General features: G+C 43.1%; 1 protein-coding gene across 1 annotated transcript in view; it reads left to right on the top strand.

The window, feature by feature from the left end:
• Positions 1-17,266, top strand: part of KRTCAP3 (keratinocyte associated protein 3) — a 51,330-nt gene extending 34,064 nt beyond the window's left edge. Inside the window, exons 4-7 of the mRNA XM_085613306.1 lie at positions 10,915-11,115; positions 12,151-12,285; positions 12,721-12,821; positions 14,507-17,266. Of these exons, the coding sequence (XP_085469432.1) occupies positions 10,915-11,115; positions 12,151-12,285; positions 12,721-12,813 (429 nt within the window). The 3' untranslated portion in view covers positions 12,814-12,821; positions 14,507-17,266. The remainder of the gene's footprint in view (positions 1-10,914; positions 11,116-12,150; positions 12,286-12,720; positions 12,822-14,506) is intronic.
• Positions 17,267-18,518: the final 1,252 nt, after the last annotated feature.

Below are 18,518 nucleotides of genomic sequence, written 5' to 3' on the forward strand. Positions count from 1 at the left end.
GTGGGTTGTAGGCATGGCACACAGGGATGTATGCCATGTCGGCTCTTTACGTTGTTCAGGGTGTGGGTGTGTACACAGCATCTAAGGGTGGCCCAATAATTGGTATAGGCCTTCCCTTGCCACAGTGCCCTGGGTACCATTTACCAGGGGCCGACCTGTGGACAGAGAGTGCCAATTGGGTTTTGTTTTTAAAGCAGTTTTAGGGAAATAACATAGGCCCTGGGTACCTGTTTGGCAGGAACCCAGGGCACACTCAAAGTACATCAGCAGTTCAGCAAAAAGTGGGGGCAAGCATGTCAAAAGAAGGCACTTTCTTACATGCGTAAACTAGGACTCTAGCCAGGTTTGTACACTGTTTGGCATTCCCACTCATCGGTGCCTGAACTTTGTTCAGCACACCAATGCTTGAGCGTAAAAGTCCAGGTTGTTGTAGCTCCACACAACCCCACTTGACATTCTTGCTGGTGGGATACGAGCAGTTCCTCAAAAGAATCAGGGACGCAGTGGTAATTCAAACCCAGTTTTGTTATTTAGACTATCACACACTAGTACTGCACTAAGAAAAGACACATATTTAAGTGTTTATTTCAACAGTCTTATCCTGTCGCTTAGTACACAAGTAGTAACCACACAGAATATATTTGGAACAGCACTAATGCATATTACTAACAGTGAGAATAATATGAACATTTCAAACATAACTAGAATGTTTCTGGCCACTGATCACCCTAATGACTACTACTAAGTGCTTCACTAAGAGAGCACGGAGTAGCTAACTTTCCTCTAAAGTTTCCTTGGATTCAGCGCACTGTATACCTGTTTACAGTACAGCTGAAAGACTTAAGAGAGGAGAGAGTGTTCCCTCAATAGGAAACCACACATCAGCTGGGCTCAGCTCCTGTCCTCCTGGAATTGGCTCTGTATCCACTCTCAGCATAAGAATGGAGTCTGGCACAGAACGGCAGTCTGACAGGGCTTCTTGCGATAACCTGGTGCAAAGCTATCTCCACATCGGTGGACATTTCATAGGGTTTTGATACGATTGATGGCCTCGGATGATACCGGTCCTATGTTGCTTGTATTCCGGAAGAACATGGCCTGGATGGTCTGTTCCAATTGGAGCAGGGTCTAGACTGATGATTCTCATATGGCTGGGTTCAAGCTGAGGTGGGATGGTGTGCAAAATAACAATGGACTGGGATGCTGATCAATTATTGCATTCTATCCATCATTTTTATGTATACCCTGAGGTCTTTACAACATGGGGGGCTCTAAAGTGTGCTCCTATGGTGGCTTGGAACATAGAGGACTAAAGTCAAAAGGTAAAATCTTTGGCCTAAGCTAGTTAATGTATCCGACCCTTGCTCCATTGTGGTCCGAATCCATTTGTGCCTAGGCCTGTCCTACTGCAACCATTGACACTGTGTGTTTCCTGGTGTTATTTCTACCTAAAACGTAAAACAACAACTCTCCACTTCTTATTGGATTTTTGTCATTTTGTTTATTAAATTTACTCCTTTTCTAAATTCGTTTTTTTTTTTTTAATCCATTTTTTTTAAAGCTTTGTATTTCAACTTTTTTTTACTGGTTTCGTCTTGCGTAAATTATTTATTCATTGCCTAATTTAAACCTGTCAGCTCTGTGCCAGGGGGTTGAGCTCAGGTTTATGTAGTGACCTTAATGATTTACCCTGACCAGGATTGTGATTATAACTTCATGTGGGTACTTATTTCCCTCCCCTTCACTTCACCCATCAATCAATTTCTTACACTACCAAATACACCCACAGTTGAGCACTCAGGGCAGGGGAACAAGCCCATATACATGCAGGGGGCAAAGGAAACTGCGCCACCATCGAAATCTGAAACTCCTACCAAGCCAAAATAAAAGTACTATGGGGAAATAGGGAAAATGCTGAATATCCTCCTGAAGATTTAGGGAAAATGGCGAGGAAGGGATATAATGGAGGATAAGGGGCTGTACGCTGTCGAAGACCTCTTAAACAAGAGTAAATTACCAGTAAGAAGGGGTTGAGGATGAGTATAGAAACCATGTCAAATGTTCAGAATCACAGCCAATGCTGTATTGGTGGATAACAAGGGCAACATTTTATTTTGAATTTGTATTTATTTATTACTAACCAACCTGGTTCCTTTTCCCTTACAATGGGGGTAACCTCCAGATCTTTCTGACCTCTGGTCATCTGCAAGGGACTGCAGCAATGTACCACTTTTCTTTTAAAAATAAAAAATAAAAAAAGGAGGGGGGGGGCGGTGGCCCTAATGGGGAAGGAGATGGGTTAGTTCTGATCTGAAAACAACTCACTTTCTTTGTTTCGCTATTTGAGATTTGAAGATAACCACAAAGAAAAACACAACAGTGCGAATGACGCACAGCATTGTACAACCACATAAATTGCGTCATATAATAGGCACATCTGTACTGCAATGGGAAGAGGGGGGATGTAAGAAAGTGGCTCTGTATATACTGCACCAAAGTAAGGTTCAGTGTGCAGAGTACACAGTCCCCAGAGGTTTGGCAGAGGCTAAAGTTAGGTATAACCTTACTCTCTAAATGGTAGCTTGGTCGAGCAGTAAGGTAGTATCAGAGGACAGTGTAAAGCATTTGTTGTACACTCAGTCAGCAAATGGTTTCACACACTCAAGAACTGGACTCTAGGCCAATTGTTTTATATATAAAAATCTATAGTAGTTTTATTTTAGAACCAACAATAGGTATCAAAATACTTTCTCAGAATAAAATGCTGTAGTTGTATACTTTCAATAAGCAATAGACTTTTAAATGCAATAGTTACAGTTGTTGCAATAGGCAACACAATTATAACATTGAGCTCAATGGGAATGTTTAAGTAAATGCAATTTCAGTTACTTTGCGTATGATTTTCTTACACCGGGCTGGATCCTGGATTCAGCCCTGGTGCATTTCCTGTAAACAGTTGAAAGAAATCGTTTTTGTTACACAGGCGATTTTTAAGGAATATTTGTATGTATCAAAAATCGACACTTCGAAGAATGTCTGGCAAAAACCAGGCAATGTTATCCTATGGAGGAAAATCAAGTTATCGGTAAGTACAGTTGTAATTACTTTTCAGGGTCAGTGCTGGGCACCAAGATCCAGCATTGGGATCTCTCCTGATAACAGGTGAGTAATTTCGTTTTCGTCCGGCTGATTTTTATTGAATATTTTAAAGTTTCAAAACTCGACATTTGGAAGAATTTCCAAGTAAAACCAGTCAATGTTACCCTATGGAGAAAATGTAGGTTATCGGCTTTCAGGTAAGTACTCGACTGGCAGAGTTAAGGTTCTGGGCATAGACTCAGGGGTCTCCCAGGGTCAGGTAGATAGTTGTTACACCCTCAGCGGCACAGGGGCAGCCGGGTGCAGAGAGAGTTAGGCCCAATGTTGGCCTATGGCGGGCAGGGGGCCTTTGGTTGGCGGCTGCTAGCAGGCAGGCCACGCGGCTGTGGGAGGAGCTGGGCTCTTGGTCACTTACACGGGGCAAGTGGGGAAGTAGAATAGGATAGATGTTGCACTTCCAGGGCCACTCGGGCGGCTGGGTGCAGGGTGCTTTTGAGCCGTCGGGCGCTCAATGGATTTCAATGGAGAAGCTACCAGATGAACAAAGGCTGCAAGCTCGGGGACGGAGATTCTTCAGGTGCGACCACCACTTGGAGAGGTAAGTTGGGAAGTTGTAGGTTAGGTAGGTACACAGGAGTTTGGCACAGGGGGCCACAGGGCGCTGGGTGCAGGGGTGCCTTTTGGCGTCGGGAAATCTTATCCTCTGCTGGTCGCGGTTGGAGGGGTCCCTGGTTCTGAGGCTGCAAGCGTCGAGGAGGGTCCTTGGGTGCTGGATTCTTGGTCACAGTCGCCGGGGGGACGTCCTCGTGGTCTTTGTCCACTCTGGCACAGGCCAGGCGAGTGTGCAGGAGTCGCGGTTCCTGGCTGGCACCAGGGGTTTGTTACTTGTTTTGAGCAGAACCACTGCTCGTGGGAGTCCCAGTCTTTTAGAGTCACAAGGCAGTCAGGTCCTCCGGGGTTTTCGAGGTTGCTGACCACTGGAGACGCTGGGGTTTAGCAGGAGCTGGGTTGAGGGTCGACAGGCCTGTAGGGCTGGGGCCAAGTTAGTTGGTGTCGTCCTCTTGTTAGCAGCTGCACGGCAGGTCTTCTTTCTTCTTGCTTGTTTCGGATTTGGGATCTGAGGAAGGAAGGTTCGGGGTGCCCCTAAATACTAAATTTAGGGGCGTTACAGGTAGGTAAAGTGCAGGGACCAATGGGTCCCTTCCCTAGAGTGGGTACACCCCCTATCCTGCCACTCTCCAGTGGGAGGGGGGGCAGGGGCCAAGTCCTGATTGGGCAGAGCTCCCCATCTTCAAGATGGCGAGAGCCCGGAGATGTGCTTCACCTCGCCTCCACCACCTGAGGGGTGGGGTTGGCAGAGGCTGGCACACCCCCTTTCCTCCCTTGGGGTTTCCCACCAGTCTTCCCGCCTGAGTGGGGGCTAGAACCGGTGGGGACCAGTTGCTGAGTACAGCGAGTGGTCTGGGGAGGCTCACAAAGGCGGCATGCCTTTGAAGCTTCCCCCTGCCCATCCTGGGGGAGGAGACCTAGCACCTCACCCAGGACGTGAAATGTTGCAGGCCCAGGAGAGCGGATGGCTCTCTACCCAGGGATCCAGCAACATGTCTGCTGGGTGGCAGCCTCTCAGGCAGGACGTGGATTGTGGGTTAGGTTCAGGGGGCAACTCTAAGGTGCCCTCTGTGGTGCTTTGTGCATTAAATCCCACACTGGCATCAGTGTGGGTTTAATGTGCTGAGAAGTTAGATACCAAGCATCTCAGTCTTCAGTGTTGCCATCATGGTGCTCTGGAGTTCGTGTTTTATGAGCTCTCAGCACCATGTATTCTTAAATGGCAGCACTGCACTTAGTGCCCAGGAATGGACCTGGGTACTGTAGGGGCACAGGGCTCATGCTCCTGTGCCCACACCACTGGCATAGGGCACCCAGCTAGAGGGGGGGCTGATGTATGCCAGGGCAGTGTAAGTGGTGGGCATGGCACGCAGGGATGTGTGCCATGTCGACTGTTTTGTATCCAAACACTCAGCCTGCAAGGGCTGTGTGTGTGTTTCAGGGTACAGGGCCTCTAAGGGTCAGACAATGAGTGCTGCAGCCCTCAGAGGCCTTCCCTGGTCACAAGGCCCGGCGTACCTAGGGTACCATCTACCAGGGACTGACATGTAGCCAGGGTTTGCCAATTTTGGGTTTGAGGTTTTTAGGGAAGGAACATAGGCCCTGGGCACCTGATTGGCAGGAGTCCAGGGCACACTCAAAGTACATTCAGCAAAAAGTGGGGGCATACCATGCAAGAAAGAAGGCACTTTCTCACACCATAATACTCACAATGAAAAAAGGGGGAGAAGGAAAAAGAACCCTACCTCGTCCTCCTCAAGAATATAGTTACCCACAAACAAAAAGGTAGAGAAAGAAGCGGCCAACTCAGAATTGGCAAATGTAAAATGTTAAAGGGGAGCACACACACTCTGAAAAAACTGCCCTCACCCACAACAAGTTGTGGCATGCTTCATCATTGGGCTGCTAACAACGCCTCTGCGCAGACCAACGCTAGAGGCGAAGCAATAGGGAGGGGAAAACAATACAACAGTGATACAAACATATAAAAAAGGCAGGATCCTAGAGTGCAGAACTAATGAATATTGAAATTAAAACTGGCCCAGGGATATCTCGATAATACTTTTATTCCTGGATTCCCTAGTCAGACTAAAATGGTATATATAACAATATATATACCCAATGGATAGTGGTGGAATGAGTTAATTAAGACCTCACCACCCCTCCATTCTGCATAGCGGTCAACATGTTTCTGCCGGTTCAAAACAAATTTCCGGCATTCCTCAGGACAAGTTAGATCCCTATGCCTTTTTCAAACCCCTCTTGCCCCCCACACACTTGTGGGTATATACTCCACCTGCAGGTCTGGAGTCTTTGTTGTAACTCACTCTCTCAAAATAGGAACTGAAAGAAAAAGTGATACAACAATAGCTATAAAAACAAAAGCAGAGACAGTCTTCTAAGATGTGTGCTCACGAACTAACAAAAACAATCGCCAAATACCAAATTGGTGTGGCCAGTCTAATGTTTATACATATGTGATGCGAAATCCGCCATCATACTTGTACGGGCAAAAAATATATGTGCCCCTCTAATGGTATATCCAGAGACATATAATTTGTGCCTCATATCCATTAAAGTGAAAAATATAAACTTCACACACAAGAAAGAACGTGCTGGAAACAAGTGTGTGCAAACATATCAAAATGCCAGTGTGCCATTAGGAGTAATCTAGATGTTAAACTCCTCTCTCAGTCAAAGATTGTCATTATCGTTCTTGTAAAAACATGTCATGTCATGTGCCACCTGTCCCACTTCTTACCAGAGTTTATTAAGCAAGTTGCTGGAACAGGCACTGGAGTAGAGAGCGACCCTCTGTAGTCAAACACTGTAGAAGGGAAATCACAGAATGTACACCATCCTACAAATAATATTTTACTGCGGCTAATGTCTGCACTATTAGGGTTAAAGTTTCCATAGTATCTAGAGTTCGTACTGAATTTATTCTATATATAGTGTCAAGCTCAAAACACTCAACACCCCCGTTGTACAAATCGGGATGTGGGAACAATGATTAAGGGTTGGGCCAGGCGCTTATATCACCCCCATGTTAAACAGTACAGGCATACACCTTCTACCAAATGCCTTCTTGTATGAAAATACATTCTCGAGTTGTTTGAGATTCCCTCGGAGTAATGAATGCATTCCTGGAATGATATTATCCTTCGTCTATTGGCACGGAGTAGATATTAACTCTCTTCCAAGCGTGGGATAATGCTAATGTTCAGAGCGCTTAACACCCCCCAGTTTGCAAATGGGGATGTAGAAACAAAAAGTTACACGTAGCGCCCAGCACGTATATCACTCTCATGTTAAGAACAGAAAGGTTCCCACCTACTACCAGATCCCTTCCTGTCTAGGGTTACATTCGCGAGTCTTTAAATTACATACTCGAATGTAAGTTGGAAAAAGATCTTAATGGGGTAATTATGCCATCTGCCCCAGGTAAAATCCCCCTTACTTCGTCAAGAGTGGTACGCCTCCAACGCATTTCGTCCCTCCTAGTGCCGTGTAGTTGTCTCTCCCTTCCATATCCTCCGCCATTTCAACACTCCCCGGGCAAAGTCACATGATGCGTGCGTGCGTGTGTCGCAGCACGCATCACGTCAACCAAGTCTCAAAATCCTCCACAAAGGCCTAGACCGCTAACCTCGATCATTCCCCAAGGTACAGCGTTTAACGCCCACAAACCGGAACACCCGTATTGTATGTATGGAATCGTGATCCGAGTTATCAGCAAGAAATAATGCACACATATGCAAAGGAGGGTAACAATCGTTCTTAAGTTCCATCAGATAAGGTTCTGCGCCTATATCTTGGGAATTCCCACCATCCTTCACGTATTACATATAAGCAGTTTTTCTTTGATACTGACAATGCCCATATCTGGTGTGAGGACAGTAGTCTCTGTATCCCGGTCATTATCATTAGAGAGTTCTAATTTCTGAATTCAAAGAAACTACCAGGACCCTAAATCATTCGGAATAGGTCACCAGGGTCATTTCCTACCTAGGGCAGACCACGGTATATCGTCATTGAGTCCCAATTCATGACTCTTTGTACGATATACCCATTTCTGCTCCAGGAATGCATTCATTACTCCGAGGGAATCTCAAACAACTCGAGAATGTATTTTCATACAAAAAGGCATTTGGTAGAAGGTGTATGCCTGTACTGTTTAACATGGGGGTGATATAAGCGCCTGGCCCAACCCTTAATCATTGTTCCCACATCCCGATTTGTACAACGGGGGTGTTGAGTGTTTTGAGCTTGACACTATATATAGAATAAATTCAGTACGAACTCTAGATACTATGGAAACTTTAACCCTAATAGTGCAGACATTAGCCGCAGTAAAATATTATTTGTAGGATGGTGTACATTCTGTGATTTCCCTTCTACAGTGTTTGACTACAGGAGGGTCGCTCTCTACTCCAGTGCCTGTTCCAGCAACTTGCTTAATAAACTCTGGTAAGAAGTGGGACAGGTGGCACATGACATGACATGTTTTTACAAGAACGATAATGACAATCTTTGACTGAGAGAGGAGTTTAACATCTAGATTACTCCTAATGGCACACTGGCATTTTGATATGTTTGCACTCACTTGTTTCCAGCACGTTCTTTCTTGTGTGTGAAGTTTATATTTTTCACTTTAATGGATATGAGGCACAAATTATATGTCTCTGGATATACCATTAGAAGGGCACATATATTTTTTGCCCGTACAAGTATGATGGCGGATTTCGCATCACATATGTATAAAAATTAGACTGGCCACACCAATTTGGTATTTGGCGATTGTTTTTGTTAGTTTGTGAGCACACATCTTAGAAGACTGTCTCTGCTTTTGTTTTTATAGCTATTGTTGTATCACTTTTTCTTTCAGTTCCTATTTTGAGAGAGTGAGTTACAACAAAGACTCCAGACCTGCAGGTGGAGTATATACCCACAAGTGTGTGGGGGGCAAGAGGGGTTTGAAAAAGGCATAGGGATCTAACTTGTCCTGAGGAATGCCGGAAATTTGTTTTGAGCCGGCAGAAACATGTTGACCGCTATGCAGAATGGAGGGGTGGTGAGGTCTTAATTAACTCATTCCACCACTATCCATTGGGTATATATATTGTTATATATACCATTTTAGTCTGACTAGGGAATCCAGGAATAAAAGTATTCTCGAGATATCCCTGGGCCAGTTTTAATTTCAATATTCATTAGTTCTGCACTCTAGGATCCTGCCTTTTTTGTATGTTTGTATCACTGTTGTATTGTTTTCCCCTCCCTATTGCTCCGCCTCTAGCGTTGGTCTGCGCAGAGGCGTTGTTAGCAGCCCAATGATGAAGCATGCCACAACTTGTTGTGGGTGAGGGCAGTTTTTTCAGAGTGTGTGTGCTCCCCTTTAACATTTTACATTTGCCAATTCTGAGTTGGCCGCTTCTTTCTCTACCTTTTTGTTTGTGGGTAACTTTCTCACACCAACCACACTACGTTCCACTTACCCACCTCTTTAAAGGTCCAGGAGTAATCCAGGCCAAAATGTACTATTTAGCAGTAAGCACAGGTCAAGAGGCCTAGAAATCACGACTGATCAACCCTCTATGCACTCCGCAAATGATGCCTCAGATGAGAACAGTTTATAATAAAGAAGAATTAACAACAGAGGGACATGAGTTAAGAGACATGCAGAACAAAGTAAACAATACAACTAGTGATGAAGGAAGTGAACTCTTATTTGGCCAACTATTAAATTAAGATTTCAGGAGCAGAATTGGAGTGATAAGGTACTTTTCTAAAAGGGAATAAAATAGCTGAACCCTCAAGCAAGAAGGAAGTGGGTGAAGAAATAGAAAAGAAGGGCTATTTTAAGGCTACATTCAATACTTCATGAAGTAAGAAAACCAAATATGTCAGCACTTTTAAAAATGGGAACTGGCAAAGGTTAAGGCAGAGGTCACAAAAGAACTTTGTGGGTTTGATAAAATGGCAGCACAAAACAGAAGTAATAGAAAACAGGTCTTGGAGGTACAACATGAGTTTCTTAGGTATTCTAGAAGTAGCAGAGGAAACCTTATCCACGGAGAAGGTTCTCTCGAAGTGAATTAAAGAAACTGTAGATGGTGGCATGCATATTTTAGTATTGTCAATCATAAGGGCACATAATATTCTATTTCTGAAATCTATCAAAGAGAGCCTTTCTAGGAAGGTAATTGCATGTTTTCAAGGCTTCCGAATTGAAGAAATTATATTGAATAGAGCAAGGGAAATAACATATCAAAGCCTCCTTCAGGGTATTCTTTTTAGGATTTTTTCCTGATCTTGTTAATTTCATTCTGCCCAAAAGGAGAAAAAGTTTAATACCTGCAGCCATATGGGCTTTCAAAATCAAATCGTCAACATAGTAACCATACATGTGATTAAAGTACATAAGAGCAGGTCTCTTAATGGATGGAAGTCATAAGCTGCCTGGGTTACAACAGATTATGGTCTAAACTAAAGATTTTAATACCTAGCATTATTTATATTTGTCTGTAGTTTGGTGGAATAGTAGTATTAAAATGGTGACATTAACCCAACATTTTTTTTTCAGACTCATGTCATCTAGAAGCAACTTAAAAAAACAAAACTCGGTGGGATGATTACATCATTTATATGGTACTACAAAAACCTGTTAAGTTAGAGAAAAATATGCTTCCCATGAGTGAAGGGAGGACAAGCACTCCCTGATTTGGAATTATCTTGCAGTATAGTCCCATATACTACAAAGGAACACTGTACCGAAGATGAGCACACAATCGAATGCTGACCCCTTTAAGGGAAATTACAGGGAATGTGTTCTTTATTAAGATTTCAATGCAACGTAGATGTGTTAAGTTATGAACGTGTCTCGGACACTAGTTTAAATATATCATGCCTTACTTGTGCCTGGTATATTCTGTTTGATTAATTGTTGCTGAGAGGTTGTGTGGTTGATTTTGTCTTTACACCTGTGCGGTTTGTGTTTTTTTGACCAGGTTGATGGAGGATGGTGCTATACATTGCTTCAACGACTGTGAAATAAAATACCTTAGATGGGAGGTAGTCATAGGCCTGTTTTCCATTGTATTGGGAGGGCTGCATGATGTTGGCCACACTTCTCAAATTCTTTTCTAACCTAGATGTGTGGACAAATTGTTTTCTGATGAACGCTTTATTTTTTTTACTCCACAGCACTGGGTATTGCTTGCAGTCTCTATGGCCAATTCCGTGCTGTCTGCTGCTTGCTTCTGTGGCCTGGTATTGGCCATTTCGCTGACAGTCGCTGATGGAGGAAGGAACCTTATTGCCGGATGCAACACAACTGCGGTGCCAGCTCATTTCCGGTCAGTCGTTATGAGCAACGACTGTCCATTTGACACCACGCGCATTTATGTGAGTTCTCCAACCAGCATCTTCAATGGCACGTGTCATAATTTATGATACATAATTTGAAAGCCCTCTTTTGTAGGGCCCTTTGGGGCAGTTTTAGGCCTTTGTGGTTTCCAGACTTGAGAGATGATTAGTTGCTCACCACAGAGCCAGGAGATTGAAGGTTACTGTCTCTCCTTTTTGCTTATAATGTACGATTCTGTGGGTATATCTACAGATGTATTTGGAAACGAGGAAACGTTCAAACCAATTGGAGGATAAAAAAAATTAAACATCTGGTAAGCTGGTTTTTGCAAGAATTATTTGCACGTTTTGTAAAACATTGTTTATTCTGTGTTTTTGCCCCTCTTTCTACATGTTTGTTTTCCCTCCGGGGACTATTAGTGCGACATTTTGGTTGTGTTCTCCATTTGTATTCCATCCATGCATTATTTATTTCAAGTTCCCATTGAGTATGTGTGTTTTTTAAACCACTGTGCATCCATTCCTCTTTGGAACCTACCTTGCCTGCTTATTCATAGGTTTAAGGGTGGCCTGGAGGTGGGAGTGCACTTGATGCAGTTTACAGATAAAAATTTTTAAAAAAAGCTGAAGTGAAAATGCAAAATGAGGTACTAATTTGAAACCTTTGTGGAAGGTTAAGGTGAGAAACTCGACAAGCAAAGGAACACTATGTAAAAGGTAGATTTTTTTTTTAATTAAACTTTTTATTTAAAAAAAACAACCTGGTGAGCATATTTTTTGGGGTGTGCGTCCTTAATGTTTATACCTCTGAAAAGTAAAGTGTGACCATTATAATTGAGTACTTTAGTTGAAATGAAAAACTCCGTGCCCAGCAAAATGTGTGTATCTGGGGAGCTGAAGACCTTAATTTGCCTCTTGACCACCATCTGCCTCTTGACCCCAATCTGTCTCAGATTTGAATGTGTACAGCAAGCTGTAGGTTTCTCTGGTAATAGCTTATTGTGTTATGTTTAATATCCAGACTTTCCAACCAAGATTCTTCTGAATGTTTGCCATTCTGACTTTTCTTTTCAGGACACAACGCTAGCCCTCTGGTTCCCCTCCATGATTTTGTCTGCCGTTGAAGCTGCACTCTCCATTAGGTGCTGTGTGGTGTCATTTATTCTTCGTGGAATTGGACCCTGTGGTCAAAACTACATCCGTGATCGGGTTTGTACCAAATAAGTCAACTGAACGAGTGATCTTGTCAGCAAGTGGCCGGCTGTTATATACTAGCATTAGCGGTCCTTTCTCTGCACTGTTGCACAATGTAGGTGCCCTGGGATGGTTTTCACAGAAAGGGGCCACCCGTTTTGCACTATGGTCTTAACTTTGGTAGTAGTGTATTGTAATTCTAGTGGACCAAGGAAGCGAGGTATGCGGATGATGAACAAAAGCAAGAAAACATTTACGTACTTGCCCAGCCTGGCATGTGGGATTGCATAACATGCAGTAGTTTGCACTGGATGTTGTTCTTAGAGCACATCCGTGGACTTTGAACAGATGACTGCTTGGGAAAGGCTCTGCCTTGGTTTTATTATGTGTTTCTTGCAGTCTCGTTTACAGGTTATGGAAGAAGGTTAAACAAACTCTTTATTTACTTAGTTACAGGATGAAGCTGCTGAGAAGGAGACTTCAGATCACCGCAGAAAGGAGACTCACCAGCTCATCACAGAGTTTGGAGATGTTCGAGCTTAGCTGGAACGGTAAGACCTTTGTTTCGAGGCTACATCACAAAAGGCCTTTCCAAAGGAAGTGTGTAGTTGCTCCACAATAAAGGAAGATGGTTGCCATAACCTTTCCCCTAACCAGCTAAGGCCCAAGACCATCTGTGCATTCAGCCCCATTGCCTTTCATCCATTTGTTATTATCAGGCTGTCCAGGAGTGATTAGTCATTGCATACTATGTCTCTTAGTGTGATGGTACTTTTGCCTTTAAAAACATTACTTGGGAGCCACTGTGTATGAACATTCATTGATCTGGAACCAGAAACATAAGTCAGCTCTGAGTGTATTAGGCCTCTGGGCCCACTTTAACCTATCATACTTTGGGGTCCTGGGGCATACTCGTATGAGGACTGTGTGTTAGAAGGCTACCGTGTGAGTATGGATCCTTAGTGCCATACCTTGTCCATTTAATATAATGAACTCCGTCTCCTGGAAAAGAAGTTTCTAAACCTCAAAATCTAAACCCCAATCTATGGAGGTGGAACCCTTGCCCCTAGCAATTCGTCTTTTCCCTTTGTGGAATGTGTGAAAGGTAGTGTGGCAGACACCAGTCCACACCGATGTGAATTCCACCAAAGACCAGGTTTGTCATTCGTTCCCATGTTTGCTTTCTGGTGTCATTCTGAACCAGGGGGCTGCTGCATCCCGTGATTCACTCCAGCAGCACGGAGGATCCTACGCCTAAAGTATGCAATGGAACATGCTTTGAGCAGGGATGGGTTCAATGGGACTGACCAGTTACTTCCACATCGGACCTGCCACTTTCTGGCAAGAGGCGGCATGGCATTCTGGACTCCTAGTGTGGGCCTCTTCATGCCACTGATGGCTCTGACAGCAATGTAGAGTAGTTTGGAAGGCAGCGGTTTAGTCCAAGTTTAGAGAAGAGCTCTTACGCATGCTCACCTCCTGTACATCGCATTTTGTAAAGGGAGGGGGCATCATTTTGCGTATGCCAGTGGCCATCTGTACCTGGTGTACATTTGAGGCCTTGTAGAAAGCTTGGTTGATTGGCATTTGTCTGTCAACTTTCAAGAAGGTATAGAAACTAAAATGGATGTGCTGTTTGTTTTCATAGATTCTAGCAGCTGACTTGGCCAGGAGTTGCCTTTTGGATTTCAAGCCATACTATGAATACTGTTTGCAAATGAGATAGATCTTAGACACATGAGACTGAGGGCCCCTTGCTACAAGAAGTTAGTAATGAACTTGAATTTAAATGGTTTTGTTGCTGTTGTGCTATTCTGCGTATCGCTTGTAGTTAATTAATCAAACCATAAAACGTGCTTCAAATGGTCTTTGAAAACCACCTAGCGCGTTGCATGAAGTGGCCATGAAATGGGTATTAGTAACTTTAGAGATTTGTGGGTAGTGGGCATAGAAAAGGAATGTGCATTATAGGTACACTCTCAAGGTGGGCATGTGGGGGACCCTTGTATCTTTCCATGTGTGTATGTGGGATTCGTTTCTGTGCAGTGGACCCAGTTCATATCTTTGGTTTAAAAAAATATATAAATCAGATTCTGGTGGTAAAAAAAATAATAAAAATGCATGTCCCAGTTGTAAACTTACTTGAATACGCAATTAAAAGGAAATTTTGCAAGGCAGAAATCCCTTTTATTTTTTGTTGGATTTCCTAATTTTTATTTTTTCCCCCCTCTTTCAGGTGGGATCACCAGCTATCTACATTCTTTGTACTGTGTATTGAAGGACACTCTGGAAAAACTATGCCTTGTACCTTGTTCGATGATTACTCGAAACTACAGAAGTGCCCGAGACAGGACGAGTGCATGGCCCCTCCAGTTACTGTGCCGGGCTGCAGTCTAAAAAATTACACTCCGTTCACACACCCGCTGTAGACTGCATTGGATAACTCAACCCTGAGCCACAATGTATTGTTGGGCTATGGGCGTGGTGACCAGTGGTGCGGCTTCCACTTTGACAATGTGGGGTCCCCCCGCTGACTCATGCCTGAGATGCACTCTTTGGCGAACAGACTTTTCCACAACCAACGATCGCCTTGGGTGAGATCTAGTCCTTCCCAGTGCCTTTATTGCTCTGATGTATAGTTTTGGGATTGAAAAAAAACTTTTTTTCTTATTAATTTAGCATTTGCTCAATTGTTATTACAGCAGGGTACACTTATTTGATATTTTCTTTTTCTTGTAGTTAATATGCCTGGTTCCCTGTTGAATACACCCCCGACCCCCTCCAGGGGTATGCAAGTGTTTTGTAACACATGGTACAACTAGTTCACCAATTGTGCCCCCCAGGTGTCTGCTTCTTATGTTGTGCCTCACCTGTAGAGTATTGGAGCACACTGGTACCTTAGAAATGGTCTGATCTTTCAAACTCGGCGTGCCTCCACTGTACATAGTTACTGTGTCCACACCATAAAAGCTTGGAGCCGAGCCAAGCATTTCACCCACGGTCTAAGCCCCTTTACTTTTCAACAGTCCGAGGTAATGCAGTTGGGTTCACATTTCAGCATACATGTGCCAAGTACTTAATGTTTCACTTCAGCACAAGGAGGAATGCAGTTAAGGTCCCAGTCCAATACTGGTACCTATGCAATCTAATTTCAACATCAAGAGGAAATGTGATTATCACATGTCCGTTCTCAGTTGCACTGAAACGACATCAGCTGGAAGCCTTGCTATTGCAACCCCATTTTAAGTCATGAGATTATATTTCAGCACCAGGAAACATGTCGTTTGGTCTACCTTACAGCACACAGGATCCATGCATTTAGTACCAAGTTACAGTATTTGACTCGGTCTGTATTACAGCACCTTGGAGACAGACTCCGCTTATATGCGTGCATAGGAGCACTATGCGATGAAACACATTCAAGCCTTAAGTAGCTGCACAGTTGTATTGGGCTGAACAGTAATAATCGTAGCATATCATAAAGTAGCAGTGCTAGTCCAAGGAGGTAACGTATCCATTGTGTGCAAATATTACAAGGTTTTCGATTAATGTATGGTTGTGTAGTAGGTTCTGAGCCTGTCAGTTTGCTGATTTTAAATTTTATGATGCACATTTTTAAGGACTTCCTGAAAACTACCCTGAAGTGACCGACTGTGGAGCTTGTCCTGCGATCCTTCAGTCCTCAATGTCTCGTATGTTTAGAAATTGTTAAAAGGCCCTTGAGTAGATTTTTGCTGCAAGTGTGGAGTGCTAAAATTCAACACTGTTTTGACTTGCATGTTAAAACGTGAACTATAGAAATTTAGGGGCATATATCAAGGCAAGCATTAAAATTATCGCCGCTTTAGCGGCAGAAAACTGCCGCTAAAACGGCGATAATGGGCTTGATAATATGCGCTATGGAATTCCAATTGAAGCCCATGTTAGATGTGAAGGACATCTAACCTGAGCTTCAATTGGAATTCCATAGAGCATATTATCAAGCCCATTATCGCCATTTTAGCAGCAGTTTTCTGCCGCTAAAGCGGCGATAATTTTATTGCCTGTCTTGATAATATGCCCCCTGGTTTCCTGCTTTAGACGCCCAGTGCCAAAACCAAGATGGATGGATTCCAAGATAAAGCTGCTGCGTCACTATGTAATAGCTGTAACTACCCATTTGAAGTATCCTTTAGAAAGGGAAGAGTTGTCCCCCAGTGATGACCTTCTACTGTCCTTGCTTGACACTGGTTTGAATTTACACCCTTCTGTACTTGCATCTGGGCGCCTTGTAGGAGCAAGCACCCCTTTAACAATAAATATTGGTATTTATCCAAGACCCCAATGTTGTCCACAGGCCAGGTCTGAAAACTGGCCAGCAGCGATATGAGCTGTTGGCTCTGCTCCACCAAAATGCCTCGAGCTTGTCCAAAAACCTACCTCAGCATCTGTGGCGTTTGTGCCTTGCTGTGCACAAGAACCCCTCTGCACTGAGATCACCTTCAGCTAGTCTTGTTTCAATCGTATATGATCATGTGTGACTCGAACGGGCATTGTGGCTGAAGTAGTTTGTCTCTTTGGCCATAGGACTGGAAGAAGTGTACTAGCCAAGTCTTTGTCTCATGCCCTCAATGCGAGGTCTCCTCGTTGAACATCCACCACATGTGTGCCTTGAGCATTAGGCATGTGTGTGTACACTTTTTTCGTGTTGCCTGTCGTTGACCATAGCCTGCTCCTTGTGTTTCTTTGGGATGCTGTCGACAAAAATCTCTAGCATAGTACATTCAGGTAAGAAGGAACAACCGGTTGTACATCTTGTAGGCAGTTGCTGATCATTCCTTGCGTATGATACAGTTTTGTTGATGTGACTGATTTGCCAATGCTAAATCCTAGATTTCTTGTGTTTTAACTGCCATGCCTGCCTCCTGGCTACTCTTCAAGTTTCATTCACAGGAGAAAGCGAGCCCCTATTTTTACTGCAGAACGAACACTGAATAAATAAGAATGTTTATTTCTACTGTATTTTGTACTGTAGTTTTTCCTGTTTACACCACTAGTTGAAAGTGAATGTAGGGGTTTTAATGTTCATTGCTTGTGTCGTTAAAGTGTCCCTTTCCAGGGTTTCTCTCATTCTCCACACCAAACATAGCTGTCAAATGACAAACAGTAGGTTTTAACTGTTCGCTTTCAAATCTGTCTTCTCGCAGAAGTCAAACACCAAATTGCTTTACTCATCAAAGCACTTATCGTAAGGCACATAAATGGTGCATGTCCCTTCAAACAAGCCACCAACTCCATGTCTTCCATCTTAGCCTGTTTGATTCATATCATTTAAGCAACTGGTGAAATTAATTGAGCAGCTATTTGTGGGACCTGGAATACTTGCATTATAAAGAAAGGATCTTTTCGGACCCACCGCATACACTTTGTAGATTTGAATTAAGATACACAGATGAAAAGCAGAGGTCTTTAACTAACCGTTAGTTCTAAGTAGTGGGACATAACGTAACCGGTGTATTATAGAGTGCATAGTCACCCAAAAATCTATCTTAATGCAATTGATCAATAACATGTTTGTGACCCAACTCAAAGGTACCCCCGTGATCGACCTCAGAAGGATTAATGCTCTGGTTACTTGTCAGGAGGTGAGCAGCAAAACCCTAGAATGAATGCATTTGTCTATAAAGCCACCAGACCTGGCATGTCTCCAGCTGTACGCCACCTGTTTGACGTCGCGACTCAATCGATTAGTTATTGAATTGAGTTTTGCTTTGTGAAATCAATATATCTTTGATTCTACAGCACACATTACCCACAGTAAAAATAAAATAGAAGAAAATATCCACTCTTTTCCTGTTTACCACTAAAAGGTAGGGAAAAGCACAAGGCTCAATTTTCTTATGAGATGTCAAACATTTATAGCCTAAGACAATGCTTTTTTACAGTACCCTACTTTTTGTTGTACATTATGCAGTTTAAGATACATAGGCAAAGTTCTCTTCAGAAAAGAAACACCATTAAGTCAATCCAAGCAAATGTTGAAAAATATAATATGAGCTAATGCACACATTTTATAAATAGAAGACAGAAAAACAAACGTATAAAAGTAAACATAGCATATAATAAACGATGAGCCTCAAAAGTTGAATTGAAATATATAACTATAATGCTGAGAACAAACTGCATTTTAACCATTTTTATAAGGAAAGAAAGAATAAATCAGTAAATAAAGAAAAGTTGAAAGAAGAGAGAAGAAAAGGGGGAGAGAG

The sequence above is a fragment of the Triturus cristatus genome, chromosome 6 (assembly GCF_964204655.1).
Source record: "Triturus cristatus chromosome 6, aTriCri1.1, whole genome shotgun sequence".
NCBI lineage: Eukaryota > Metazoa > Chordata > Amphibia > Caudata > Salamandridae > Triturus > Triturus cristatus.